Consider the following 25,884-nt stretch of genomic DNA (forward strand, 5'->3'; position numbering starts at 1 on the left):
GTATTCTGTTCTACCCAAATAATGTGCACTGGAGAAGCGGCATTGCGACAGCCATCCTCAACGAGCCAACGCCCACGAACATCACAGGCAATATGAAGATCAAGGACTGCGGATGATGTTCGGGTATGCCTGCAGTGGGCAGCGTTCGATACTCGATGGAGGCTGGATTGATCGATCGCACGTCTCGCTAGAATAATACCCTACCGAAATATGTATCATGCTTTCCGGACACACTAACGATGCGGCACGCAAATGCGTAACATCCGTCGGCAAGCGATTGCCACCGGACGGTACTCACAGCATTCACATGCTGAATTACATAATAACACGCAGTAGAATCGTCTAGAAGTGAATGACCATCCGAAGTCTGTTTCGGGCCCGCTAGCCGGAAGCGGCATCAGCGGGGTCTTGCCTTTCGCCCATGCTTCGCAGCAGTGCATCTTGTCTTGTGACAACAAGTTCTTTCGAGTTTGCTACAAGTATTTCGCCCTTGGGCCCCTCCGTCTCCGTCTCACCCGCTCGGCCTTCGATCTTGGATTTTTGCGCTTCTGCTGCGCCGCTGCTGCCATGTCGTACCTCGCCGACCAATTGAAAGAGAAGGGCAATCTCGCATTTCGAGCGGGCGATTATCAAGAAGCAGAGAACTTGTACACGCAGGCCGTACAGAAGTACAGTCGCAATCAGCTCATCTTCACCAATCGCGCCAATGTCAGATTAAAGTTGCAGAAATGGGACGACGCGGTGAACGACTGCCTGAAGTCCATTGAGATTACGGGCCAAGGGCAGAATCATAAGGCGTACTATTTTTTGGGTGAGTCATAAGACTCCGAAAGGCTGGGGCCGACAAGGCTGGGCACTCAATTCGCCAAGCCATCCCTGCCCAACATGCGTGTGCCATGGCTGACCACGTCTACAGCACAAGCACAGCTTGCAATGCATCACCCACACGAAGCACTCTCATCAGCATTGACAGCCTACGACCAGGTTCTCCACCCTGCACCGGCGACAAAAGTGACGTCTCAAGACCTGCAAACATTCTCCCAGTTTGTGCTTCGCTGCAAGAAAGAAAAGTTTCGAGCTCGCGACAGAGAACGCTTACGACGACAAGGCGACTTACGAGCAGAGTATGAGGAGACTTTGGAGCAGAATCGACAGCGTGACCTCGACGACATCGCGAATCAATTACATTCGGGACAACTTGGTACTATCGAGGCCTCGGAACGCAGTCAGGAAATCAACTCGAATCACGAGAAGAAGCTCACCACTTTACGAACACTATTCGAAGCGGCAGATCCTAAGAACCATAAGCCTCGAGAGATTCCAGATCATCTGGTCGACATGATCACTTTTGAGCCCATGCATGATCCGGTCATCACCAAGAACGGCCACTCCTACGAACGCGCTACCATATACGAGCATTTGAAGCGCACGCATACGGATCCGTTGACCAGAGAACCTTTGAAGGTTGACGACTTGCGCAACAATTATGGACTGAAAGCCGCTTGTGACGAATTTTGGGAAAGTGGTGCGAGCCAGTGGATTGTTGACTGGTAGGACGCGGTATCGACTCTGCACTGAGCAGAGCACTGAGCAGCTTCATCAACGAATGTGGACCAGAGGAAGCACCACTGCTTGGCGAAGTAACAGTATTGGATGGCTGTCCTCAAAACTGGCAGTTACACCTACCTTTTGTCGTCATGCTGTCTCCAAAAGCTGCTTCCCAAGCACCGATGTTCCCAGCGACCCGGCAGTTCCAATGGACCCATGGCAGCCACTTCGATTATGCTATATGAGAAGACCGAATGCTCAATTCGGGGTGTTCAGAGGCACTGCTGATAGAGTGATGATGAATTCCGTAAGAACATATCTTGTAATCAGTCGCACGACGTGTGGACTCCAGGGCTATCATCAAGCGACTGAAAGGATTCTTCTTACAAATTTTCCAAGTCTGCTGTATCAGACCTCAACACCTCCACCGGGTACTGCTCCAAGCATTCGTACCATCTGAGAACGCTCGAAATCAAGAATGCCCAAGAACCCCATACGCAATGAATGGCAGATTGATATTGCGCCCATTGAGACTGGTTGAGGCCAAAGCACGCAAGTAGCAGAAATCCAATACCACCGAAAAACTTCCAAAACCCGACATGCCAACCAAGTGAGCGAACGGCAGGCTTCCACCATTCATTCTGCGTTTCAACGGTGTAAAGAAATCCAGTGACCACGAACCCGCAGCTCGCCACCAGTTTCGGAACCCAATACACGCCAAACATGAGAGGCTTCGTCAACCGATCCGACATCCCAGGAATCGACGCAACACCCGAGATGAAGAAGATGAGCGCACTGACGACCTGAATGCCCGCCGCAATAAACCCAATCTCATGAATGTAATGCTCTTTCACATCCCCCCACCTCGGAAGCCAAATCCAACTCTTCACCCCACTCTGATGATGCTGCTCATGTGTACAATTTGCTTCCACGGGCCTCAATCTCCACAACACCTTTTCGTCCCCATCTTCATCCGCGCCCGGCCGAACTTCCCATCCGAAACAACCCACACGATTCTCGTTGAAAGACTCGAGGAACAAAAAGATATTCCCGATCACGAAGACAACAGATCCAATAAACGCCGTAATCCCACCTCCATACAACCTCTGTCCCGGAAACGAAGTCGCCGGATCGTACCCCAAAAGATTGAAAGTCGCCGAAAGAATCCATAAAACACTCCCACCCGTGAATACCACCGCAGCCCACCACGAAATATTCCCCACCGGGAAATCCGTAAACATTCGCCGAACGCCCTCTTGTATCGCTTCCCAACTCCCACTCCTCGGCGGCGTAGAAATCCTTTCATCGTCTAAAGCTTCTTCTGTTATGACGAGCGTATGCCGGCCTTTACGGTTATCTCGAGACGACCATTTATACCCCACATCTACGGGGAGGAGATTCTCGTCTTCGATTCGTGGGCCGTCGCCTTCGGCTAGGATTCGAGCTCGACTGTATGAGGCTGCGGTGGGATTGAACCAGGAAATCGCGCCGGAGGTGGAATGTTCTTTGCATTTGAGGGAAGGATCGTGGCGGAAGGGTTCCTATTCTTTCCCGAACTTGCGATTCCTGGTCTGGCTGTCTTGGCGGAGTGTTGCTTGGACTTCGGAGGCGTGGAGGATGTCTTCTGGGTTTGAGGAGGATGTTGAGGAGTTGCTGGTGTTACTGTCGATTTCTGATTCGCTAAGTATTGCTTGGACTTCGGAGGCGTTGAAGATGTCTTCTGGGCTTGAAGAGGATGTTGAGGAGTTCCTGGTATTACTGTCGATGTCTGATTCGAAGAGATTGTCGGTAAGACTGCTATTTTGAGAGTACTGGTTAGGATATCTTTCTTCATGATTTGGAATACTGTCGGCGTGGCTCATGTTGTTGTAAATGCGTTGGTAATGCGAGCGCCAGTGGTCGGGTCAAGTTGAGAGCGATCAGAGTGTTTTGCTGTTGAAGTAAACAAAGTCGCGCAAGTAAGCAAGTCGAAGGAGATTGTGTTGGAAAGAACATGTCCGATACCTACCCCGATTACATGTATTCAGAGACCGGGCACTCTTTCTACGTATGCCATCATCAACGCGACATCCTTCCTCATGATCGGGTCCACATGTCGGAACGATGTAAGTGAAAGACACAGACAGCTCATTCATCGTCGTTCTCCAAAAACGCTTCATCGCGCATGGCTATCCAACCGAAGACTCAGCACCATGACAGTGAGCTAAGTTTATGAGAGGAAATCGTAAAATGTAACTCATCCATCGCTGTATTCTGATGATGCTGGGTGGTTCCACGCGCACTTCTGCAATCCAACGAAGGAATTTTAGCCCCTCTGGCCGTCTGAACTGCTTTGATCTAAGTCCAAGATCCTTGCAGACAGCCAGACGGAATTGAGTAACATCCGCCATCTCTCAGGGACCGAGCAAATTTGGCTCCACTGTCCTCTGTGATCGCAGTCTCCGTGTACTTCGATTCTCGCATCCTCAAATCCGGAAGAAACATTGGCAGGCTGAACAGGTCACAAGATATCTGAGTAGCGCCCAAGTAGTGTGGTCGTGACTGAGTGGGTCGTGGGTATAGGTCTATACGTAGGGAAAGGAGAATGGTATGCATTGCTCTGTGTGCTGCGATGGGTCTGCATACTTCGACGGAAGGAATGCAACGATAGGTATATACAGACAAGAAGACCGAAGGGATGAGAATGAGAATGAGTTACATTATTGATACTGCATGTCGCATTCAGGTGTTGTATGAGCTGCTGTGTCGCTATGTATGTCGGTGATGTGTCGTAGTCGTGAGAACTCTCCGTCTATGCAAGACCCAATGCCGGGGTTTCCCGCTAATATTCTACAATAGCCCATCGTCACTTTCTTGACCGCTGTGCTCAGGAACGGTGGGCGTAGATGCCACGGCGGCGAGAGCAACTTCTGTTGCCAACATTGGCTGCTTGTCCATGAGCTTCGAGAATGGGGACTCCTGGGCTTCGTTGGTGAAGAAGAAATCTGGGTGGCGAGAAGCGGCCATCGCAATGTAGCCGCGAATCTGGGCCGTCGGCCCTGGTGCATCGTAGGCGATTGCAGCAGCTTCCGTGAACGCCTGTGTCTCGTCAATATTCGATTCTTGCAATTTTCGTCGAGCTGACTTACTTCATTGTCTGGATCTCCGTCGGATACAATGCAGTACGCGATCTCCGTTGCGAGTCGGTGCAGACCTGGAATGTCGTACTGGCGTTCGAATTAGCAATGAATCTACACAGCGTCCACTTCTCGACTTACCTTGTCGGCAATGATTGCGACTTCAACGTGCGCGCTGAGTGTGGAAGCCTCATAGAGGCCAGAGGAGATGCCGTAGCCGAAATTGTACATATATTCGACCATCGCCTCGACAGCGATCCCAGGGTCTTCGGAGAGATTGATGGTGGCGTTATGAGCTTCTTGAAAGTCTCCGCTGCAGGCTTTCCCAAGAACAGGAGAATGCAAGTGCAGGATGACCCGGTGCACTTTCCAGCTTCGATCGCCGCAGATGATGGTGAAGTCGCTCAATTTAGGGGCGTTCTGTGTCATATCTGACAGGCGAGACACGAAACATCGCGGGACTTGGGTGAATGGTGAGACGTTCATAGTAGTCGTATAAGGATCCAGTGCCTCAGCGATGATCAGAGATCGATGCGTTGTAATGCACTTGCAGATGTCTTGAGGTAATCGGCAATGTCGCAAAGATTAGAAGCAACCGTGAGACTCGAGAGGGTGTTGGAGCGACCTCGGAGGGCGGTTGGTAGTGCTTTGTTCGTCGAGCGTAGTGAAGGATGTTGATAACAGGTATAGGAGTGAGAGCTGAAGGTTTATTAGGTGGCGCGCACAGCAGAGCGAGTAGTGGTTTGGTTATCGAGCGTCGAGGTGGATGTTGAGAACAGGTATAGAAGTGAGGGCTGAAGGTTTTCAAGGTGGCGCACGCAGCAGAGCGAACAAAGTCCGTGCGCTCCGCGCGCTAGCGCTATATTTTGCTTGTGAATACAACATGTGAACCGAAGCTTCATGACTCGTAACATTTTGCATGTGATACTGCTAACTGAGCACATGCCTCTTTCTCTCTCTCTAGTAGAGTCTTCCAAACGCCAAAGATACTGATGGACCGCACTACCAGGCCGGCAAGGTAGGAGTAAGGTCAAGGGTGGAGCCTTGGTTCTCCATTCGAATTGACTCGGCCTAAATTAAGAAACTAAGGGTCGCAAAGTCAGCATCGAGGCTCTGTAGCTTCGAGACGGCAGAGGTGACTTACATTTCCAACGATTCCCGCAGACCGTGCACTCACAGAAGGTAGTGAGAGGCTCATCAGCGGAGCGGGTCTGAGCCTGGCTGTATGCGACCTTGGCTTGTTTGCACTTGCCGCACACAAATCTGATACGTCGCTTAGTCAGCAGGCATTCGAAAGCAAAGAAACCCTGCACTGCCGTCGCAAAACGACGAGAGCACAGGGCGGAAATGTGGTCGAGCGGCATAAGAGTACGTACGTCGTAGAAATGGCTTTCTCTTCCTGCGCGGTCATGGCCTTGTTCATGTTCTCCCTTTCAATGACGGCGTCTTCCTTCCGCATCTCTTCCGACTTCAGCTCATCCGAAGTCATCGCGACAAAACGCTTGGGCATGATCTCCATGGAGTAGACATCTTTGCGGAGACGAGCGTTGCCTTTCATCTTCAAATTCTGGTATAGGCTGCGCATCTTGGCCTTGTATTCCGGGCTCGTCTGGTGCTTGAAGTGTTCGAACGCAGCCACCTCGACCTTTCGTGCGACGTCGAAGATGGCGTCTGGCGATTTATCGGACATGTAAGCGATCCCATCGTACATCAGCTTCAGACATCCGTCACGTGCTCGATCGCCAGTGACCTCGTGCTCGATGCCATCAGTCTTGGTGTTGCGTTTCTCCGGATCCACCTTGTTTGCACGCTGTTCCTTCTTGATCTCAGGCTTCGACGGTGGTGCCGGAGAGTTTGTGCCACTGCTACGACCGTTCGTAGCGTTGAGACCTTTGCCGGCAGGCGCGGGGCTCGCCGTGCCATCCGGCCGCTTCTTTTTTGCGTTGACCTCTTGCTTCCACCGGTTTACTAGGCTCGTGGCTGTCGAGGCGACTTTCGGATCCTTGTTCTGACGGAGCTTCGTGACGGCGACACCGATCTTCGACTGTCGCAGCAGATCTTCGGTCGCTTTGAACTGCTCAAGCGGCGCGAGAAGCTGAAGAATGGTCGCTGACGTATCGCCAGACTCGATTGCTTTAGAGATCTGCTTGCCGGTATCGTAAAGCTGCTTCGCGTCCATGGTTGCCATTTCGTGGGCTGGCGGACCCGTCGATGAGCGTGGGGTGTGTCGTGCAGCGCAGGCGCAAGCGATGGCGTCCAGGTGAGCGGTGGTGTTGTAGCGAGTGGAATGCGGCTGGTCGCAGGAAGCAGGCGCAAAGGTAAAGGTCGGCAAGGACGATGTGGTGTGGTCAAAGAAAGAGTGTTGGAACTGAGAGGTCGCGATTGCCCGCTTTGGGCCTCTTGGATTGTGGTCCGAGCTTCTCGTCGCGTGCGCGTCGGCCCACCTTCCGTCCGCTTGTGACAGCCGGCACGGAGGTGAATGTTTGGCGGCAGTGTATTGTGGTTGTGTTATGATAGAAGATGTGTCGGTATTGCTTGCTGGGTAAGGAGTGCCTTGATGGCCTGATCAGAAGATATGCCGGGTCGGCAAGATCAAGGCAGCTGTAAGAAGCAAGAACGACATGGCTCCACTCCGTCATTTGCTCACATGCGACAGCAGCAATCACTTCCAACGGACACAACAATGCAGACCATTGTCTCAATACATTGCTGCACGATCAACGCATGCTCCAGCTGTATGCAATAGCAATCCAAGACAATTCTCAACGACAAGATGTCTGGCGAAGAAAGGGGGCAAAGCCAGTCGCGAAGAGAAGAAAGCAGATACCAAGTCCTCCAAAGGCGAGGCAGCCACCGAGGACCCATATGACTTCTCTACCCTCGAAGCGGATATCGCGAGCACTCTCGAGCGTCTGAAAAATGACCTGTCAAAGCTTCGGGCAGGAGGACGATTCAATCCCGAAGTGGTAGAGAACCTACGCGTGCAGCCGGACAAGGCCAACAACCAGACTGTCAAGTTGAGCGATGTGGCACAAGTCATACCAAAAGGACGAATCGTACAGATACTGGTCGGCGAGCAAGACGTAAGTGGCGAGCATCTCAATTGAGTCGGCCTAAGTTAAACCATTGTGCAGCACGTCAAACCTGTCTCCTCCGCCATCCAATCTTCGAACCTCTCGTTGACGCCACAACCTGATCCCACAGGCCAGAACCCCTTACTTCTAATTTTGAACATCCCACCGCCTACAGCGGAATCTCGTAAGGCTGCTGTAAATGAAGCGACGAAAGCAGGAGACAAGGCAAGCACTAGTGTTCGGGATGCAAGAGGAAGGCAGCAGAAGAAGTTGAGAGCTCTGCAATTGAACAAATCTGCAAGACCAGATGACTTGAAAAAAGCTGGGACCATGATGGAGAAAGTGGTTGAGAAGGCAACAGCGGAGCTGAAGAAGGTCGTGGATAACGCGAAGAAAGTGCTAGAGAGTGGCTGAGCCACAGCATGCGTGAAAGGATGGACCGGCCAGGTCGTGAACTGGGAGCTCAGCTCAGCTCAGCTTGAGCGACACGAAGAGACACTGGTGAATGAAGTTAGTCGCTGCGATCTTGGCAGGTAGCGGACCCCATTGACGAAGAACAACGAACCAGGGAGAAAATCGAGCGAGATCAGAGGGACGTGGCCAGATAGCGTGTGCCTTCGGCATTCAAGTGGATAGCTCCGGAATGGCCAGCCCTCGCGAGAAGATGGATCCATTTTCAGACTTCCAGAAATACAAGAAGCATATACAAACTTTCTTCTGCCAACCTCTGCCTCAACTCATTTCTCAATTCTTGACACTCACTTGGTTTCCATCACCTCCATTCGAATGCAGGTTCACGAGGATAACCATGGAATATAACAAGAAAGTAGAGAGAAGAATACGGAGACTTGAGGGAGAGGAAGGAGAGGAGCAGTAGTGGGTGCATTAGATGGCTCAGTGAATTTGAGAAGTCGGGTGCCTCTGCTGTATGGCCCTATGGCTCTGTGATTGGCCAGACCTGACTGCGTTACGGATTCAGCAATTCGCACGTTCGCAAGCGTACGGTCGCTCTTATATCAGCAACTCTCCAACATACTCATCGTCCTTAAGACTCTTTCCCCTCCGGCTGTTAGCGCCATTAGGACCTGCCTTTGCAACCTTCCGCCCGTAACTCCCACAACCCACACCGCGACTTGACCTTTCGAATGTCATGAGACCACCAACAGTCTTGTCGGCATTTGCGATAGCCAGCTCGGCGCCTCCATCGACGAGTGCAACACCTGCTATGGAGCCAAAGAATCGCAGCTCTTGCCACGCATCGAAGCGACCAGCATCGTACACTCTCACGACATCATCGTTCTCAGCGACGATCAGCTCGCCAGTGTGGGTGAAGTTGAGAGATCGTGCGCATGACATGACCGAGTCCAGCGATCGCAATGGCTTCGACCACTTTCGAGAGTCCCAGACTAAGATACTGCCATCTTGTGCGCCAGTGGCCACGTGCCGGCCGTCCTTCGACCAAGCACACGCGAAGCCATGGTCGTTGTGCTCTTTCAGCGTAATGATCGGAGCGCCACGCTCTGCGTCAGTGATGAGGGTATCTGAGGTATCCCCGACGAGGACGCGCAGTCGACCGTCGGGCGCAGTGGCAGAGCAGTTGATGGCATTATCGTATGAGAACTCGTCAGTGAATCTCAGCGTACTCACATCCATCAAGCGAACTTTCCGGTCGTTGGAACAAAATGCGGCGCGAAGGTTGCCTGATTTTCGGTCGTGATAATTGTGGATGTGTGTGACGAGGCCATTGTAGGCGTGCGTGACGAAGCCTTCGCTGTGCCGTTGGTCGGCGTCCAGATTTAGAACAGCGTATTCGCCACAAAATCCGCCTGCGAGCAAGACATCATCCGAGCGGTACTCGGAGAATACTTGCTTGGAAGAGGTAGACAAGCACGTCACTCGGAAGGAAGACGCGCTGGTACCAGGCTTTGACAAGTCCATTGCGGTCTCCTTCATTGTGGGACAGGCCATGGATGCTCTCATAACGTGATTGCCAGTGGCGTAGAACACATCATTGCGGTTGCTCGCGGCTAACACGTTCCGAAGCTGATAATGACTGAAGTTCGCTTTGTGCCGCGAGACAGTAGCACGGAACTGATAATGTCTCTCATGATCGCCGACGAAAGCATTGTGTGTGGTTTGCTGTTTCGACGGCAAGAAGGTCGCGCCAAGTCCAGAGGGATGCAGCATGGCGCGAGCGGTGGTGGCTTGCCTCCGAGAAGGTCCGATTAATTGCCATCGAATGCCCTGCATATCGACAGATGAGGTGTTCACATTCGCTCTCGTGATCTGATCAGGTCTACGCCCCAGGCGAAGAGATGACTGTAAACCAAGTTCGAAAGATGGTAGTCGTTTATTACAAAGGGAATGCAACCTCCACGTGTCCATGAAATCCGCGAAATCATAATTACGTCGAGGATCATCGACAGCAAGCGCGTCCTCGTCCAGTTCGTGAGATTGAGCATCGATGGCCATGACTACTTGAGCAGCTTCAATTTCCGCCTCGGTTGGTTGATAGGTCCTTGATGATTGAGGAGCAAAGGCTGGCACGCGAGCTTGTGTTTCGTGTTGGGCTGGACCCGAGTTGAGTTGAGGCGCTGATAGCGCCTGTGACAATTGCTCATTCCTGTTCTCAAATAAAGTTGAATGTGCATGTGACGGACGAAACTCTGCAAGACGATCAGGTGGCTCGCCTTCAAGCGCAAGTCTCGTCCGACGCCCATACTCTTCCTCTAACATTTCTCTCGTCACTGGGCGGGGATGGCTCCGCCGCCGTGTTGTCGTTGACCGGGCAAATGATGATGATGGTAGAATAAAGCGGCGATGATCCTGCATATCGTCATCGCGGGTATCTCGGGCATAAGTTTCATGTCGTGGGGACGTCGAGGGAATCGCAATATGTACATCGTCCAGAGCATCGGGCATAATAGTATCGTCTTCGTCTTGCGGCAGTGGGACCCCACCAGCGTCCATATCGTCGTCATCATGGTCATCAGCTCGTTCAATATGTCTGTGTGTGTAAAGCGATGACGGGGTATCTCGAGTAGAAGCAGAAATGGTATGCAGGAACGCTCCAGATATGTAGATCGCAGATTCATTGTTCGGGCAAAAGGTCGGCTCATGAAAGTGAGCTACACATGCTCGCTGGCTGAACATGTTCTCGGCGCGACGCTGTCTGATGACTTTGGGCCTTTTCCGGAATGAATGCCGATGCCTAGCAGGGACAGCAGGCTTATATGGACTGCTGAATTGAAAAATATCACCCATCGTAGGACACGGAAGCCGCACGCCGGCTATATGAAGTCGGGGGGGGGGGGGGATCTGTTCCGGCGGCAGCGTGGTACTGTGAGCGTCCTCGTGGAAGTGGCTAAGCTGTCATGTAAGAATGCTGGGCCGGACGGCACTGGGTAGAATAGAGATCCCGAGGCCACGGTGCGGGATAGAGATGGGTGAAGCGTCGCTCGATGGGAGCTGGATCGCTGGAAGGTGCAGTTCCGTGGTTTCAGTGCAAGAACGACTGGTGGGAAGGTATGTGCTCTCTGCAGGCCAGGCCAGGGCCCACGACACGAGGCGAAAGGAGCCGAGCAGGTGCTACAGACAGCGGTTGCGTGAAGACGAGCAGAGCATGTTTCCCGGCGCGTCCCAAGGTGACGAGGTGGTGAAGGTCGTGGTGGCAAGGGCGGAAGATGTTCGTTCCTGCCTGGCTGCAAGGAAGGAGATTGTATGCGATCTTCGGTTCCGCTTGAAGGCTAGGAGAGCTGTCGTGTGCTCGCCACAGACGCAGACCCTGGGGAAGGGAAAGCGTGATCCGCTCGTGTGGGGTGGGGGGTCGAATATGCAATGGAGTCGGGGAGTGGAATAACACTTTTCCTCATATGGCCGGCGCTCCGGGCAGTCTGATGGAAGTTAACTGTGTGCAGAGAAGAGCGTGGTGATGTGATGCGCGAGTTCTACCAGGCTCAGCGCGTGCGGCTGATGGTGTCGACAGGGTGGGTGAGAAAGGCTTCAGGCTTCAGCATCGCATCGCATCGCATCGCATCGAGCGTGCCCCGGCCTGCTGCAGTATGACAGCTGCACGCGGCGACAAAATCATGCAGCGGCCGTCTCGTGATGGGGTCTGCGTAACGGTCGCTGTGATTGCAGGTGAAGAAGAAAGCAGCAGCAGCAGCAGCGTCATGGTGGGAACTCGAGTCGTTCTTCCGGCACGGCGCACGGATCACTGGTTGCCACCGAAAATCAACCACCGAGATTCTTACCTACTATCCATTCCCATTCCCACGCGATCACCTGCGACGTGACAGCCATCGACGCCTCCGCCTCCGCCTTCGCATCGCCCCGCTCGCGACTTCATCACAGCACCCCAGGCCAGCAAGATACAGTACTGTACGCCGCCGCCATGCCTGATATCCATCCTGGTCCTCGCCCGGCAGCCCACTGTTCTCCTCGCCACCCCAAAGCGGCGACATGCAGCTGTCACATTCCAAGCCAGAGCTGTAGCCCATGCGATCGCATGCGAATGCTGAACCAGCTCCACCGCCGGGAGCCAATGGCAGCACTTCACTACTCCCGAGCGCCTCCTCCGCCCTCCAAAAGGGGACGTTGCAGTCTATGCAGAGTACTGTTTCACAGCACTGTGCAATGCATACCAAACTGCTGCGCCCGCCCAATCACCGCCCGCGTTCGTCGACGTCGCATCTATGTAGTGTTGTGGGTTTACAGCCCCTGAGAAATGGAGGTTGTGTACATCGTATATTATACTGGTGTACACCCATGGATACACATCGGGTATACCCGAATACCAGGATATCCGAGCAATATTAAGCAGCTTGGCGGGTTGTAGGCGGGATATCAGCGTATCCGATAACTCCGCCTTGTGTATACACAACGAGCTCGCCTAAAAGGGTCGTATACATAGTGTATTACAGAGCGTGTACACCATCCACAGGTTGGTGGACCCCATAGATGATCTATGGCGAAGTACAAAGGGACTGCTTGCTTCCTAGCAATCTAACCGACGCGGCAAGCTAACCAATCGTGCACACATACCACCTCATGTCTAATCTTGAGACAATCTCGTGTCCGATGGCGACACAACGCATCGTCATGGTAGCTCGATCAGAATTCCAGCCTCCTGCTGTACCCTCCATGCTCTACTCTGCCACTCCTCACGACACTGGTGATACTTCATGCGCGCGCAAGAACCCGTCGATTGCGACGCCGTCAATATCCTGCGCGAAATTGCGCCACTAAAGGATTTGCCATGTGGTTCGACTCCACCTGCAAGGCCCTAAACATGGCCGTTTTCGTCTCTCGCTCGAAGCGGCAGTGTCAGGACTGCCGGAGCGACACTTGGACCTCACTTCCAGCTCGGCACTCTGCCAACGTCGTCACGCGTGGGCACACGGTTGATCATGCATGTAATCCCCGGCCAGTGCTATCTGCCCACATCTAACTTAATAGGCAATGTGATCTTCGGCTAACGATATGTCAACTTGTCGTGAGTTGCACAGCTGGTAATTCCCATGTCACTCGCGCGAACCATGCTCTACACCATGCGAATCTCTTTCATTCTCCAGCGAAGCGATCGCATAGTGTCAACTTAGCCCCGTCTGTGCTCTTTGACGATGGTTGCACAGTGGCAGGATGGTCTTGACCGCTCGCGGCACTTGTTTGAGGGAAAAGCTACGTGGGTCTAGCGGTGAATATTATGGAGTAACACGAGGTTGAGAGGAACAAGGTGATTGTTGCACTTGCTCATGCATCAGCCTCCATTTGTCGTTCCTCGAGTCATGACAGCTTCGCGGCAACGATTACACGTGGGAAATGTCTGGAGGACGACCTGGAGACATGCAACAGGACGCTTCCGATCCCTTTACTGACTATACCGGTTATGCTTGGCGAACATAAGTGGAGCAGAAAAGGTGGTTAATTGTGTGCACAGACAGAATTTGTACGAGCGCACAGGCAAAACTGGGGCGACTTGCATGAACGCTCACAGCCGTCGAAATTTCAAAGGGATCACAGCAATTGCCTCGAGCAACAAGCAATCGGCCTGCACCGTCCGAGCGGCCTCGAATTGACTAGCAAGTGTGGCACTGCTAGACGCATTTGAGAAGATGAGTGGAAGACGGACTTAAGCCAAGAAATAGTCCACAATCGACTCTAAAGTCCGAAAGTCTGTTCTGGTCGAATACCTCGATTGACCAAGATCAGTCCAAGTCAGGCAATTCTAGGGCGCCTCAGGCAAGCTCATACGATGCCGACTGGATGATGTCGGCCGAGAAGGGCAAAGCTCTCGGTCATAGAGAAACAAGTCAACCAATTAAGGCAGTAGTGGTGATCCCTTTCTCTCTACCAAGGTAAGTCCTGGGAGTGCTCTATCGCCAGATGTATATATATGAGAAATCGCCATGTGGTACAGTGTCAGGCCTCGCACTTCTTAAGACACCACACACATGCTCTCAAATTTCCGCTCACAGCTCAGCGAGGAAGTGCTGCTCGGTTTGATGGGTAGAGTACTGTAGCTTCTGTGATGATCGGCCTTGGTTGGGTGATATATAGACTAGAAGAGCTGATCGAAGCCTGATCTCGAATCTCGTATTTATACAGAGTTGAGGAATGATTCTCCTCTCTATGATCTCAATCTGACCCTTCTCAGAGCGATCGAATGCAACGCATTTGGTAACCTCATCGTCGCCAAGAATTGCCCTAAGCACGGACCATCCTACGGGAAGTCCTGCAACGAGCGGTATTACCCACTCAGCCCTGTTGCGATGTTAAAGGCTACTAGTAATATTGACAAAATCTTCAGCAACAAAGGGCCTTGGAGTGTTGCTAATATTTCGATATCCCTCGAACGGAACATGTCGAGCAAGATCTTCGGTGCCGAATTCTCTTGGCAGGAACGAACCCTAACGCTGCTGACACATCCAGCAACTCATGTCATACAAATGCCATCGCGCCGTCCATCAAGGTCGTGCCGAGAGATGTAGACAACCATGTCCTCTCCCATAATTCTCCGAGGCAGCTGTGCCTGCAATGCCACAAGCTGGACCTCGACCGCCGCCCCATCGCACCTCGATTTCTGCTATTGCTCCCAATGCCAACGCGTCTCCGGCGCGCCTTTCGTATCCTGGATGGGCGTAAACCGCTCCAGCATAGTCTGGTCCGGTAATTTACAAACCTTCCGTCTCCAAATCTCGAACGGCATGAACAGCATCGCTACACGAAGTTGCTGCTCGACATGTGGCGGGACAATGAGTATGCAGTACGACTGTTATCCCGAGAAGACTCACCTTTCGGCTGGGAGTGTCGTTGAAGATGTGGAAGGTGTGATGAAGATTTTGAAAGCTGGGGATCATATTTTTGTTGCTGATAAGCCGGCGTGGTATACGATACCGGAAGATGGAGTGGAGAGGTATGATGGCTTTGACCAGTCGTTTTCGGATAGGCAGAGGAGATATGAAGAGCGGCAGAGGCATGAGCAGAGTAAAGTCAGCTCTCAGGCGCCGTATGATAATGAATATCGTGGAGATGAGGAGAAAGTTATGCCTGACTTCACGATTGCTCGTGATCATGAGAAGACGTTTGAGGAGTCTGATTCGGAGATTGAAGCTTTAAGACGACAGTATGGCGGCACACAGCGACTTACAATAGGATCCACGCTTGACGAAATGGATTCTGACTGATTATGACGCTCATTTCCACTTCTTTCATGTATGGAATGCGATATTAGAGCCTAACGTTTTCCAACATTGCTCCGTTTAACAGTCTAAGGGCCTGTCTACAACAAACCAGTGAACTCAAAGCAGAAGGTCTACGGGGAGAGTCGCATTCTTTGAAAGGATATAAGATGGAACTACGACCGTATGGCGAAAGGACCGTCTTCGCGGGACCAATATCTCAGCGCGAAGATGTACGCAAGACCCGCTCTCTCGCCTCTGCTCCTCATAGGTCTCCTTGCGAACGCTCGCGTTATCGACCATGCCGAAACGGAAAGAAGCTTGCTTGAACGCTCGACGGCCATCGATGGGTGGAGCTATGTTGGATGCTTCATAGAGAGCGTGAATTCACGCGGCCTTCGCTCGGATTCCCGAGGTCGTTTGCAAGCCACGACATGAGCAAAGAAAAGTGCATATCCTACTGCAACCAGGAAGGCTATTCATTTCCAGGCGTCGAATACGGACAAGAATTTTGGTGCGGCTTTATCTCATACTCAACCTCAGCTTCGAGAAGGGTATGGGTTACTGGAACTTCAACACATACGGCGCAACAGCCCGGCTACCACGTCGGCATAGATGGTCCATCAGCCCTCCAAACCGAACCCAAAAGCTCCGCAATTGACATCTACCCGCTCACAACAAACCCACTCATCGCTGGCTACACCTACAACTTGAGAGATTCTATCAAGGCAAGTACGTGAACAATCTAAGGAGACGGCGCTCGGCAATGATCTGGCAATAAGTGCGACGGGAGCTTGTGCTAGCCTTCAAACTTGTAATATCAAGGGCGTCGCGGAGAGACTGTATATCAGAATTCACAACACGGTTCAGATGGCATGCACAGAAAGCAAATCTATGATGTAACCCGGCGAATTTGTATATTCAGGCTTCGTGGCCTGCGCAGAAGCCTCCGAGGAAATCGGGGCCGCCTTTGTTTGATGGTATCAGGTCCGTCTCGTACAGATCAGTTAGTCTATATAGTGTAGTACTAGATCTGATCGACAAGTTGACGACGATGTTGGGTTGTACTTCTTCTTCTTGTCTAGCCCTTTCAGCTGATCCAGACCTGAGTCTCGAATGTAAACGCTTGTTTACACTCCAACTCTCAAGTTTCTATCATCAGCGAGCATGTTTATGGAACACCTTACCCGCGATCTCCCAATCAGGAAGGCATTGCCCAGAGCGCAACCTAATTTGCGACTTCACCTGTCGATCGGGTATAGCCGCCGTTCTCTTACCAGTACGACAGAATCGCGGCATTGGTTGCAAAAGGCTCGTTTTGCGGCGGGACTTTTGCGGGTAACTAAGCTGAGATGCAAGCGAGCGAGCAGCTCTTTCTTCACCAAGTGCCTCCAACGTAGCAAGAACGAGGTACCAACGGTAGCAGAAGTTTGCATTGCCATTGCCATTGCCATGGACCTTCACAAAGATGATGACTGATCATGAACGAACGTCCTTTACGAGCTCGGCATCGTCTTTCTCCGAGCCATTGACGATGCGACGTTGCAGAGAGGAATAGAACCACTTTGGCTCGAAGTGTGGTACTCTTGGACGAGTAAGTTGCATGTAAACTTGGACCGTGTTGCTGTTGAGCGAGTAACACTCATTTGAAGCTGACTGCGCGCTAAGAATGCGTGTTGGTTGCTCGGCTGGTCCCAATGGTGCAAGAACACCGGCATCCCGAAGTCTCATACAAAGTTTCCTTGAGGGCGGCATGCACAAACCACGCTGTTGCGCGCGGCCTGGCGCGAACAACGTGATACGCTCGGGAACAAGAGTGGTATAAATGCATAGTCTGCATTGCAATGAGTTGTTAATCTCAAAGGCAATGTGCTTTCCGCATTGCGATGGTCTTGAGGGTGGTTTGCGGTGCACATCCTGCCTCCACCTGAGTTGCCATAAGTCTTGCTCCAATGCCATTCTGCTAGCTGCTCGCATACATGGTCCAATCTAGCAGTGAGGGAGTTTTACAATGGTACTGCCATACCGCGACTTATGAATCGCGTAATCTCCGGTCAATGTGTTGGCTGTGTTGTGCAGATACTGCTCACCGTGACGTGGTACATCCGTAGGTCGGACTCCTGGCGATGCCTGGGATTCGCCGACATGCTCTCACATGCTGGTGATCACTCTCACTCAATGGTAGAGCGTCTCTCTTCATCCAAAGACCATTGATGCCACCGGTCTCTTGCAATTAGTCATGAGGCCCGTCTCTGCAGCATAAAAGAGCCCTTCTCCCTCGAAAATCTCGTTCTGCACTCTTCCTCCTGCATCCCACTTTCGACCTTCTTCTCGCCACACCACCACAACACAACAACCTCCAGTAAGTCCATCATTCCCCAGCACTCTTTCTACAACAAAATCACCTCCCAAATCTTCTCCTCTGACACATTCTCACCTCACTGCCCTCACCATCCAACCATCACCTGCCGAATCTCACCTCGCCATCTCACACACATACAATGACTTCTCTTGCAACATGCTTCCGCTTTCACAACATCTCTTCCTTTCGTCTCACCACTGACTTCTCTAAAGATCCGCCGCCTCGGCCGCCACCAACATGGTTTCACTGACACCACCGCGCTCCGCCTCGAAAGACAATGGCGTTTGAGCGCGCGACACAACAATCTCGAGGCCCTGAGCAGCGGCAGCATCCTAAGTCTCTTCCAGAGAAACTCGAATTCGACTTTGCTGACATCCTGAACAGTTCGGCTACTGATTGCAGATGTCGGTGGCGCCTTGGCCTTCGATCCAGCAGCTTCGAAGCGCTGAGAACTCTGCAGCGTGACGATACGGCCCACGGCTTCACACCACAGATCGCGAAATCAGCTGGCCTTCGAGGTTTCTGGAGCTTGTGTCGCATTTGATAGTGCTGCCTTACAACAATCTCACGGCCTCCAATCCGCAACCGCACCGTGAGACGAACTTTTCCTTGACATCTTGGCGAAACTGACATTGACATTGACAGGCCCGGCCTGTTCTGGGAAGTACATGGCCTTTTGCTCGTATATCAGACCTCCTCGCTGACACTTTTCATAGTCTCCGAGCCACGGCACTGTCGACTGCCGATTCGCCACCATCGAAGCGGACGGCCAGATCTCAAAAGAAGTTTGAGTTGGTGAGGCCGACGGTAACACGCGAAGGTCGGGGCGTGGTACATAACCACACCATCGTGACATTGGCAAAGCGAGGCGATCTTCCTGACACGCTGGTGACGATGGGCTTTGAGCGGCCAACACAACAATCTCGAGGCGCGAACAGCATCCTGACCTGGAAAGTAGCCGACTCCTTCCACCACTCTGAATTTGCTGACGTTCTTCGCAGATCGTCCATCATCCTGTCGCTTTTCAGCCACTGAGATACCATCATCGATCCCGAACCACTCGCCGCCTCCACCACCGACTACATCGCCCTGCCGTCGATCTTTCACACGTCGAATCTCCCACATCGTGGCGCGACTCTCACACGTTAAACACCAACGCCGTCGGTCGCTCAGACGTTAAACTTCCAGGCGTGGTCCGACTCACACGTTAAACTCCAATGGCGTCCGCCGACGACGTAAAACTCCAGGCGACAGCCTTCGGGTCGTTAACTGCCGTCGATTCCTGGATAGACGTTAAAGCCAGGCGTCTGCCGACGACGTGAAACTCCAGGCGACAGCCTTCGGGTCGTTAACTGCCGTCATTCCTTGGAGGACGTTAAACTCCTAGGCGTGGTCCGACTCACACGTTAAACTCCAATGGCGACCGCTGATGTCGATACAACTCCAAGCGTCTGCCGCATGACGATAAACTCCAGGCGTGGCCCGACTCACACGTTAACCTCCAATGGCGACCGCTGATGTCGATACAACTCCAAGTGTCCGCCGTATGACAGAAAACTCCAGGCGACAGCCTTCGGGTCGTTAACTGCCGTGGGCCGCTCACACGTTAAACTCCCTGGTGCCCGAAACTGGCATTAAACTACAGGTAAGTGTCGTAGGCATAGGTACGTAAGAATTACTGTTCTCTCCTTCGCCACACAAAAGACCTCGCCTTCTCGCGGCGTGTGGCGTCAGTACTGATGAATGTCTCGTCGTCGGTCCATGGCGTTCGGGCTTCTGATGGAAGCGAAGAAGGTCCACTCGTCTTCATCTTGTGTTTGTTGACTTTGAGCAGATCTTCAATCTCGAGGCGATCCAGCAGTCTCCGCGAAAATCTCCGAGCAGATGCGAGGCTTGCTGACGCCTTTCTGGGAAGTCGAGAGTTGACAGTTGGGAAGCGAATTCTGATCAGTCTCTCTGCTTACACATGTTGTGTTGCAGCTGACAGGTCGTGAATAGTGTTAGTGTTGTTGGCCATGTCCTTGCGAGAGGTGGAAAGTGCAACTCGACATTCACGCCGCTTCCACATGACATCGTCGCAGTTTCCATTGAGTAGTGGTCTGGTGATTCCTGTGCTTTTTGGCAGTCCATGCCGTATAATCTTCAGTCAACGCAGCTCTTTGTGTAGATACTATGTAGCCTGCCAACATGAGATCGGTTAAGGCGGATAGTTATGGAATGATCAGTGAAGCGGTGTCCGCACTATCCAATGTGACACACCCAGGCTACGCGATAAAACAGCATTTACACGGCTTCGTGGCATGCGTCGTGGAGAGAATATTGATGAGATGAAGTGAAGCCATCGCGACTGCTGCCAAGACTTGACGGAGCTCCATACATACTAGATTGTCAATGGAGGGTTGGCTTCACTTTAGTCTATTGTCCTGTTGCGCCTTCCTTACTAACCTCACTATGCCTATTGTCGCGATAAACCTTACTCAGACTCGCTATACTTTCGCGCCTTACCTCGTAATGTTCTTCTTCTATCGACAATACCGACAGCGATACCGATACCGATAGTAGCAGCCGCTATAACTAGTATTCCGCGAGACCTTATTCTTAGCGTAGCTTTAGTAGCTTCAGCTTCAACTTTAGCAGCGCACTTACTAGTAGCGTACTTACTAGTAGGAGGAGGAGAATATTTATCGTAAGTCGCGAGGCGTATCGCTATAGACTCGCTACTAACTCGCTCTAGACTTCGACGCCCTACGACTACAAACACCTACGATTTCTAGTACTATAGCGCGCAAATATAGCAAGAGCTACTCGATTAGATAGCGATACCGGATAAGAAGAAGGCGGCATTAAATAGACTGCGGAAATATAAGGCTACTAGAATTATTATAGAAACGGACTCTAGCAAGCTTGCACTAGCGCTATGCTACTACTATATACGCTCTAATAACTTTGAGTATCGTATACTTAATACTAAGGGCGAGCGTGTCTGCGCTTATTACAAGTATAAGGGCAAGTCTAGCTATACGGCTAGTATAGAAGAGGTTGAAGAAGACGATAGAAACAGCGAGCTAGCCGCGATATAGGCGCGAGTCGAGGCCGTAGAGGCAAAGAATACTAAACTAGAGGCAAAGATTAAGGCATTAGAAGCTAGGTTCGATAAGTTAGAAGGATATTGCCTCTCGTAGTTTAAATAGCTTAAGAATAAGGCTATTATTAAGTCTAAGGATGTATATACGATATAGAAGGAGCTATAGCTAAATAGCGATCGCGAGCTACTAGTAGATAATATTTAAGGAGCGAGTCTATAGCGAGTCTATAGCGAGTCTATATTTCAATTTCCTTTCTTCTTCGATTGTATCTCTATAGATAATAGATTAACTAGCTTCTAAGTACGCTTTAGCTTCTAACTCTTCTGTCCGCTCTAACTATCTTGCTAACTATCTTGCTAGCTATCTTGCTAGCTATCTTACTAGCTATCTTGCTAACCTTGCTAACCTTGCTAACCTTGCTAGCCTTACTAGCCTTGCTAGCCTTGCTAGCCTTCTTGCTAACTATCTTGCTAACTATCTTGCTAGTCCTTAGCTTCGCTCGACTCTTTTAGAATAGGCGTAACTCGCGGTAGCCTCGCGGTGTCCTCGCCGCTTAGGTTAATAAACTTAGGCGGCTTTTTAGTATCGATTACCTTCTCCTTCTATAGCTTCTCTTGCTTAATCTCTATAGATAGAACAACCCCGTCCTAACTCGCTATAGCACTCGCGCTACTACTCGTAGTAGGAGTACTTAGCCGGTACTTCCGCTTTAGTTGCCTTTATTGCTATAGCTTCCGCTTTAGTTGCCTTTATTGCTATAGCTTCCGCTATTATTAGATACAGATTTTAAGGTAATAGATTAGTAGCTGCTTTGTTGCTTTCCCTCCTATTTGCGGTTTAAAGAGTATAAGAGCCTCTTTAACTAGTCCTAGGCCGAGTGCTTTAGAAGCGACTTTCTCTAGTAATAAGCGCTTATTATCGAAATTAGTATAAAAGAAGTAGTCCGTATAGTCGTCGACCTAATAGACGCTACCTTACGGTAGGTCCTTAGCGTTAATCCGACTAAGAACCTAGTCTATAAGTAATATATTGGCTTCTTCGAAGTCTTTGTTAGACTAGATATTAGTAATAGAAGTCTATAGGACTAGCGGATTATATTCCTATAGGTCGACTCTACCCCTACGAGAAACCTCTACTCGCTAGCTAAAAACTAAATAGCGGCAGGTAAATAATACCTTTGTTGGCTCCTTTAATAGTTGTATAGGTATTAGTAGACGTTGCGAGAGGCTCTAAGATCTAGCATTTGGTCGAGAAGTTAGCTTATACTGCTAAATAGCAGTATTGCGTACAGTATTCGCCGCCTTAGGTAGAGAAGGGAACGTATTAAAGCCTCGTACTATACTCGTAGTTGAACTCGTAGCAGCAGCGGCAGTAGTAGCGGCTGCTACTAACGGCTCGCGTACAAATCGCTCGGTTAGTAGATTAGGGTTCTTAAGACTATATTAGTTATAGAATGCGTATGCTTTTAATAGTATTGCATAGTTAGCGCCGGTAATAGTATAAAAGGTACCCTAGACAGGCATTGTTAGTAGTAGAACTAAGGTAGAACTATAGCAGTAGTATAGAGGTAGAACAAGATAGGAATTGAAAGATTAAGAAGGAAATAGAACTGAAATAAGCGACTCGCGGCCGGCTCGCGGCCGGCTCGCAAATCCCTTATTTTAGATTAGTATATATTATTTATAAACTTAATTAATCTAGCCCCGGTATTCGCCCTACCTAACGTCTAATTACGAGCTGCTAATAGCTTATCTAACTCTATTAGTTTAGGCCCTAACCCTATAGCTGTATACTCGGCAATTAGCTATCGAAGAAGTAAGTATACCTAGCGGTAAACTCGCTCTCTATCGCTATTATTCTCGCTACTACTAACTAGATACGAGAAGCCGCGAGTCTATAATGCTATCTAACACTAAGTAAGCGTAGCCTCGGGTAGGTAGGCTTTAAGATCTAGGAATTAGCGAGTCTATTAGCGAGTCTATAGCGAGTCTATAGCGAGTACTATAGAATCTAATATATACCGAATCCTTAAAGGTCTTGCTCTATATTATTAAGTACGCTATTAGGCATAGGAATACCTTAATAAGAATGCCCGCTTAGCTCTAGATAATAGTATAGAATATGCGGAATACCTAGTATAACGTATAGTCGATTAGCCTGCTTCCTAATCCGATAGCTATTCTAGAAGTAAACAAATTCGAGGACTTTATAGCGTATAATTGGTATATAGACTGCAAGGAAGGCAATCCGATCGGCTAGCAATTTAGTATCGTATAGTAACTCGCGTAGCAACTCGTAAAAATAGCCCCTCTAGCTATTTAATGCAGGTACTTGCTAGCGCTACTATACCTCGATCCGCTAGTTTATCTTGCTCGTACTATATTTAAAGCAGTCTTCGAAAGCTAGTAGTTCTAGTTCTAGTTCCGGTTCTAGGTTACTACGAGTCGTAAGGCGAGTCGTATAGTAAGCGTCCGCGGCTAGAATCGTTTCCGCCCTACGGTCTAATCGGATAATCTATAGTATTATACTACTATTCTTAATCGTTGCAATATATTAAGCGAGTACGGATATAGCTATACGGCTAGTAATCCCTACGTAGACCTAGATAATGTAACGCGAGTAGATATTAATAGCTGCGTAGATCTGTATTCCCTAATGCTCGAATTTATAGTAAGTATCTATTAATATTACGTAGCTAGGGCCTAGTATAATAATCGCTCTATAGTACTCTTGCGCCCGCTCGCGGCGGACTTGCAACCCTTTAGGATTTAGTAAGCAAGCTATACGATATAGCCGATCTCTACTAATAATGTTGTATTTAGACCTAATATAGGTATATAGGTACCGTCGGCCGAAGGACTCTACCGTAGACTTCTCGAGCTCTTCCTATAAGACCTCTACTATTTCCTCTTCCGCTTCTATCTATCTATCTCGCGATAATGCCTTCTTTAATCTAAACTCTTAATGTATCCGTTAATATCTCCGCTAGCTAATATTAAATCTATCTATCTTTAGTACTTTAACCGCTTCTTTATTAGTTAAGCGTAAAGCGGAGAAGGTATATACGACTCGGATCTTTAGTACCTCGACATTATTAACTCGGTTATAGTAAGCGTAATAGCTATAATTAACCCCCTATTCCTTAAGCCTCCGACAAAGCGTAGAAAGAGCTATCTAGTAACTAGTCTCTTATATAAGGTGCTATAGGATTTCGCCTTATATAGTGCCGCTATTGACCTGTAAGGTTATCTAAGCCCTCTATAGCGAGAGATCGATACGTAGAGGCATTTTGCGAGTCAATAGCGAGTATAGTGCGAGGGCAAACATAGAAAGTTGGTCGTAGAGGTAGGTTAGTGGAGGCGGTGAGAACCTCCATTGACAATCTGGTATGTATGGGCCTCCCTAAGACTTGCGACCGCGAGACGAGGCAGACGCGTTTCTTGAGTTGTCCTCAGAAGTTCATATCACGCACAAGAACAAGACGCTTTCTTGCAGCATAATATGGCTTCCGCGGTTAACGGTCAGAGCGAAGACGCGCTCAGCCTATTGCGCCGAACCATCGCCAAAAACACGCTACCCATACCATCCACAGACGCAGATCCCTCGAAAGGCTCGACCGATGTATCGCTGGCAGAGGCCTCATACCTGATCTTCAACTTCGACTCGCCTCAAGATGGCGCCCAACACATTCCCATATCGCTTTCTCTGCCCACGCGATTCATCTCCAAGCAAGCCGGTAATCAACCACTCGATCTTCGATCCATCTACTTCGCATGGCTCAAGAAGGACCTCTCTGTGCCTCAATACCTTGCAGCGATTGGCGAGCTCAATGGCGAATTGCAAAAGGCGGGCAAGAGTGAGACAGTCTCCAACTTGGTCTTCACCGAGCGTATGGACCTAAGTTCCTGGCTGTCTGGTGAAATCGGGGAGAATGAGAGCGAGTTCATCAAGAGCTTAGACGATAACAAAGCGACTCGCGCAGAGACTGCGGATGCGCTGAAGCAAGCCGAGGAAGATGTAGAGATGCGCGATGTGGGCACGGAGGAAGGCAAGCGGAGGGAAGAGGAGGAGAGACTGAGAGATATCTATGCTGCAGAGCGTAGAATGGGAGACCACAATACCGTGCTGCGCGGCTTCAAGATTCAAGACTTCAGCGGCATGCGTAAATACAGTCCGTTATTCCTCGGCAAGGCCAAGGTCGCGCCAGGTCAGCAAGCGCCTGCACCAGCGCTGAACAGCAACCCAGCGATTCGAGCACCTGTCAAGCCTACGCAGTCCGGACGACGACCAGAACCCATCATCTTGCTCTCCTCATCCTTCTCGTCGCTTCTCAAGATGCAAAACATCAAGAGCTTCTTGGCGGAAGGTGTCTACACTCCCCTCGAAGAGTCTGGCGAGGCAGCCAACATTCTCCACATTACCCGACAGCTGCGCACTGTGCATCCCGGCCACACTACACGATTTATCCTCGTGGACGACCCGTCCAATTTTCGACCAGACTACTGGGATCGTGTGGTGGCAGTCTTTACCACGGGGCAGACTTGGCAGTTCAAGAGCTACAAATGGACGAACCCGGCAGAGCTGTTCAACCATGCGCTCGGGGTATACGTTGGCTGGAAGGGAGAAGTGATACCAGATACGGTCAAGGGTTGGGGCAGGCAAGTGCTGAGTGTGCAGATTGACAAGGGCTCCAATCGGTGGAGAGATCGGGAGGTGGTGGAAGATATCTGGAGTCAAATCGAGGCGAGAATGAGGGCCAAGGGATGGGGCAAGGATGGTCGATAGGCGTGTGAATGATTCATCGCGTTCGAGCGGGCAGGCGTTGGGGAGGGAGACTGCGAAACAGGGCAGCAAATGTCACGCATAGCATCTGGAAATTTGATGCTTCTGGACGAGGCGACGACATGCGGTATTGTCCTTTCGAGGCGAGGCGAAAGTCATACGGTATCAGCTCGCGTGGATCGGGAGTGATTGGATGACCTGTGAAGTCCATTGCATCTTCATTCTCTCGCTCTCTAC

The 25,884-nt window shown here is 50.6% G+C and overlaps 8 protein-coding genes across 8 annotated transcripts; 4 read left to right on the forward strand and 4 right to left on the reverse strand.

The window, feature by feature from the left end:
• Positions 1 to 567: 567 nt before the first annotated feature.
• MYCFIDRAFT_204781 (uncharacterized protein) lies at positions 568 to 1,801 on the forward strand (the record flags this gene model as incomplete). Its single annotated transcript, XM_007931878.1, has 2 exons — positions 568 to 811; positions 917 to 1,801. 2 exons carry the CDS (start codon positions 568 to 570, stop codon positions 1,552 to 1,554), a joined length of 882 nt encoding a protein of 293 aa, XP_007930069.1. The 3' UTR covers positions 1,555 to 1,801.
• Positions 1,802 to 1,826: 25 nt separating this feature from the next.
• Positions 1,827 to 3,089, reverse strand: MYCFIDRAFT_156637 (uncharacterized protein). The gene has a single exon (XM_007931879.1). It carries the CDS (start codon positions 2,787 to 2,789, stop codon positions 1,932 to 1,934), a length of 858 nt encoding a protein of 285 aa, XP_007930070.1. The 5' UTR covers positions 2,790 to 3,089; the 3' UTR covers positions 1,827 to 1,931.
• Positions 3,090 to 5,460: 2,371 nt separating this feature from the next.
• MYCFIDRAFT_57652 (uncharacterized protein) lies at positions 5,461 to 7,008 on the reverse strand. The gene is made up of 3 exons (XM_007931549.1): positions 6,041 to 7,008; positions 5,809 to 5,927; positions 5,461 to 5,748 (listed from the first exon to the last, which is right to left on the reverse strand). Exons 1-3 carry the CDS (start codon positions 6,850 to 6,852, stop codon positions 5,741 to 5,743), a joined length of 939 nt encoding a protein of 312 aa, XP_007929740.1. The 5' UTR covers positions 6,853 to 7,008; the 3' UTR covers positions 5,461 to 5,740.
• A 231-nt stretch (positions 7,009 to 7,239) lies between these two features.
• On the forward strand, positions 7,240 to 8,152 carry MYCFIDRAFT_190278 (uncharacterized protein; the record flags this gene model as incomplete). Its single annotated transcript, XM_007931880.1, has 3 exons — positions 7,240 to 7,267; positions 7,398 to 7,747; positions 7,799 to 8,152. 3 exons carry the CDS (start codon positions 7,240 to 7,242, stop codon positions 8,150 to 8,152), a joined length of 732 nt encoding a protein of 243 aa, XP_007930071.1.
• Positions 8,153 to 8,616: 464 nt separating this feature from the next.
• MYCFIDRAFT_216411 (uncharacterized protein) lies at positions 8,617 to 10,708 on the reverse strand (the record flags this gene model as incomplete). The annotated part of the gene is made up of 1 exon (XM_007931881.1): positions 8,617 to 10,708. One exon carries the CDS (start codon positions 10,706 to 10,708, stop codon positions 8,750 to 8,752), a length of 1,959 nt encoding a protein of 652 aa, XP_007930072.1. The 3' UTR covers positions 8,617 to 8,749.
• Positions 10,709 to 14,748: 4,040 nt separating this feature from the next.
• Positions 14,749 to 15,201, forward strand: MYCFIDRAFT_7410 (uncharacterized protein; the record flags this gene model as incomplete). Its single annotated transcript, XM_007931395.1, has 1 exon — positions 14,749 to 15,201. A coding segment is annotated over one exon (453 nt), but the record flags the coding sequence as incomplete, so codon positions are not given.
• A 1,516-nt stretch (positions 15,202 to 16,717) lies between these two features.
• MYCFIDRAFT_204783 (uncharacterized protein) lies at positions 16,718 to 17,461 on the reverse strand. Its single transcript, XM_007931882.1, has one exon. It carries the CDS (start codon positions 17,392 to 17,394, stop codon positions 16,897 to 16,899), a length of 498 nt encoding a protein of 165 aa, XP_007930073.1. The 5' UTR covers positions 17,395 to 17,461; the 3' UTR covers positions 16,718 to 16,896.
• A 1,904-nt stretch (positions 17,462 to 19,365) lies between these two features.
• On the forward strand, positions 19,366 to 25,844 carry MYCFIDRAFT_208760 (uncharacterized protein; the record flags this gene model as incomplete). Its single annotated transcript, XM_007931883.1, has 6 exons — positions 19,366 to 20,013; positions 20,043 to 20,111; positions 20,138 to 20,204; positions 24,195 to 24,255; positions 24,311 to 25,642; positions 25,678 to 25,844. The coding sequence occupies exons 1-6, from the start codon at positions 19,967 to 19,969 to the stop codon at positions 25,842 to 25,844; spliced, it is 1,743 nt and encodes a 580-aa protein (XP_007930074.1). The 5' UTR covers positions 19,366 to 19,966.
• Positions 25,845 to 25,884: the final 40 nt, after the last annotated feature.

Source organism: Pseudocercospora fijiensis (assembly GCF_000340215.1).
Source record: "Pseudocercospora fijiensis CIRAD86 unplaced genomic scaffold MYCFIscaffold_8, whole genome shotgun sequence".
Lineage (NCBI taxonomy): Eukaryota > Fungi > Ascomycota > Dothideomycetes > Mycosphaerellales > Mycosphaerellaceae > Pseudocercospora > Pseudocercospora fijiensis.